At 60.3% G+C, this 1,784-nt stretch overlaps 1 protein-coding gene across 1 annotated transcript; it reads right to left on the bottom strand.

Annotated features, from left to right (window-relative positions):
• Positions 1–380: 380 nt before the first annotated feature.
• LOC136309439 (variable charge X-linked protein 3B-like) lies at positions 381–1,527 on the bottom strand. Its single transcript, XM_066237577.1, has 2 exons — positions 1,488–1,527; positions 381–1,213 (listed from the first exon to the last, which is right to left on the bottom strand). Exons 1-2 carry the CDS (start codon positions 1,525–1,527, stop codon positions 381–383), a joined length of 873 nt encoding a protein of 290 aa, XP_066093674.1.
• Between the last annotated feature and the right edge of the window lie 257 nt (positions 1,528–1,784).

Here is a 1,784-nt window from a genome sequence, read left to right as displayed (position 1 = left end):
ATGGGGACTGAGGCGGCTGCAGGGTCTGCGTGTTGGATGGAATCCCGAGATAGAGATGGGGGAGGCCCTGAAGGAGAAGGTTACAGGGAATGAAATAAAGGGGGGACCACAGGGCATCCTGGAAGGTACACATAGGTAGCCTTTGAAAGGGCAGGTAGCAAGTTGGTACTGAGCAATCTAGAAGGAAGCAAAAAGTGCCAACTCGTAGGGAAAAAAGAAAGGTTCCTGGAAATGCCCTAGGAGTTGGGCTGGATTTGTTCCGGAAAGTCATGGCTTCTGAGCACAGGTGCACACTGAGGCTCTCTCCGGGGGGGCACCAGACACAGTCATAGGGTTTAAGTGACATCAGAAGCAGTGCAGACCCAATGCCCACAGCCAGCTCAGGAAGCAATGGTTTGTTCTGTGCTGTTGTTGCCTTGGAGGCAGAGGCGGGGCTGAGCGCCCAGTGGGTCAGGGATGCGGGGCTGAGCGCCCAGTGGGTCGGGGATGCGGGGCTGAGAGCCCAGTGGGTCGGGGATGTGGGGCTGAGAGCCTAGTGGGTCGGGGATGTGGGGCTGAGCGCCCAGTGGGTCGGGGATGCTGGGCTGAGCGCCCAGTGGGTCGGGGATGCTGGGCTGAGCGCCCAGTGGGTCAGAGATGTGGGGCTGAGCTCCCAGTGGGTCAGGAATGTGGGGCTGAGCGCCCAGTGGGTCAGGGATGCTGGGCTGAGCGCCCAGTGGGTCAGGGATGCGGGGCTGAGCGCCCAGTGGGTCGGGGATGCTGGGCTGAGCGCCCAGTGGGTCAGAGATGTGGGGCTGAGCTCCCAGTGGGTCAGGAATGTGGGGCTGAGCGCCCAGTGGGTCAGGGATGCTGGGCTGAGCGCCCAGTGGGTCAGGGATGCGGGGCTGAGCGCCCAGTGGGTCAGGGATGCTGGGCTGAGCGCCCAGTGGGTCAGAGATGTGGGGCTGAGCTCCCAGTGGGTCAGGGATGTGGGGCTGAGCGCCCAGTGGGTCAGGGATGCTGGGCTGAGCGCCCAGTGGGTCAGGGATGCGGGGCTGAGCGCCCAGTGGGTCAGGGATGTGGGGCTGAGCGCCCAGTGGGTCAGGGATGCTGGGCTGAGCACCCAGTGGGTCAGGGATGCGGGGCTGAGAGCCCAGTGGGTCAGGGATGCTGGGCTGAGCGCCCAGTGGGTCGGGGATGCAGGGCTGAGCGCCCAGTGGGTCGGGGATGCAGGCTGAGTGCCCAGTGGGTCGGGGATGCTGGGCTGAGCACCCAGTGGGTCAGGGATGCTGGGCTGAGCACCCAGTGGGTCAGGGGTGTGGGCCGAGTGCCCAGTGGGTCAGGGATGTAGGGCTGAGGTTGCACAGAGAAGCTACCGCCTCTCGTCTCCAGGAGCAGGGCTGCCTCCTTGGGTTAAGGAGCAGCAGCATTTTTATGATTTTCCCTAAACAGGTTCGCTCTGTACACAGCCCAGGTTGCAAATACCCGGGTTTGAAACTCTTCTCTACCTGCGTCTTGCAGGCGTAGGCAACCTTGACCTGTCTTCATTTTCACCCAAGTGCTAGCATAGGTCACCTGCCCTTGTGGACCAGAGTCGGGTTACCTGGATTCCAATCCTTGCTCTGCTGCCCATTAGCTATGCCACCCTGGGCAAGGTATTCAATGTCTGAAAAACCTTCATTTCCTCCTTCGTAAAACAGGAGTAACAATGAAATTTAGCACTATGAAATAGCTTACAAGCATTTAGCATGGACCGTAATAATTTCTCCACTCACTGTTATACTCAGCGAACAATTAGCGTGCAC

The sequence above is a fragment of the Saccopteryx bilineata genome, chromosome 6, assembly GCF_036850765.1.
Source record: "Saccopteryx bilineata isolate mSacBil1 chromosome 6, mSacBil1_pri_phased_curated, whole genome shotgun sequence".
In the NCBI taxonomy this organism is placed as follows: domain Eukaryota; kingdom Metazoa; phylum Chordata; class Mammalia; order Chiroptera; family Emballonuridae; genus Saccopteryx; species Saccopteryx bilineata.
This window is presented reverse-complemented; position numbering and strand designations above follow the sequence as displayed.

Excerpts from the sequence above, each read along its gene's own strand:
- LOC136309439 (XM_066237577.1), bottom strand. The coding sequence starts at position 1,527 with ATGAAGACAGGTCAAGGTTGCCTACGCCTGCAAGACGCAG. Across the intron at positions 1,214-1,487 it reads CCTACGCCTGCAAGACGCAG|CCTGCATCCCCGACCCACTG; the intron begins GTAGAGAAGAGT and ends CTGGGCACTCAG.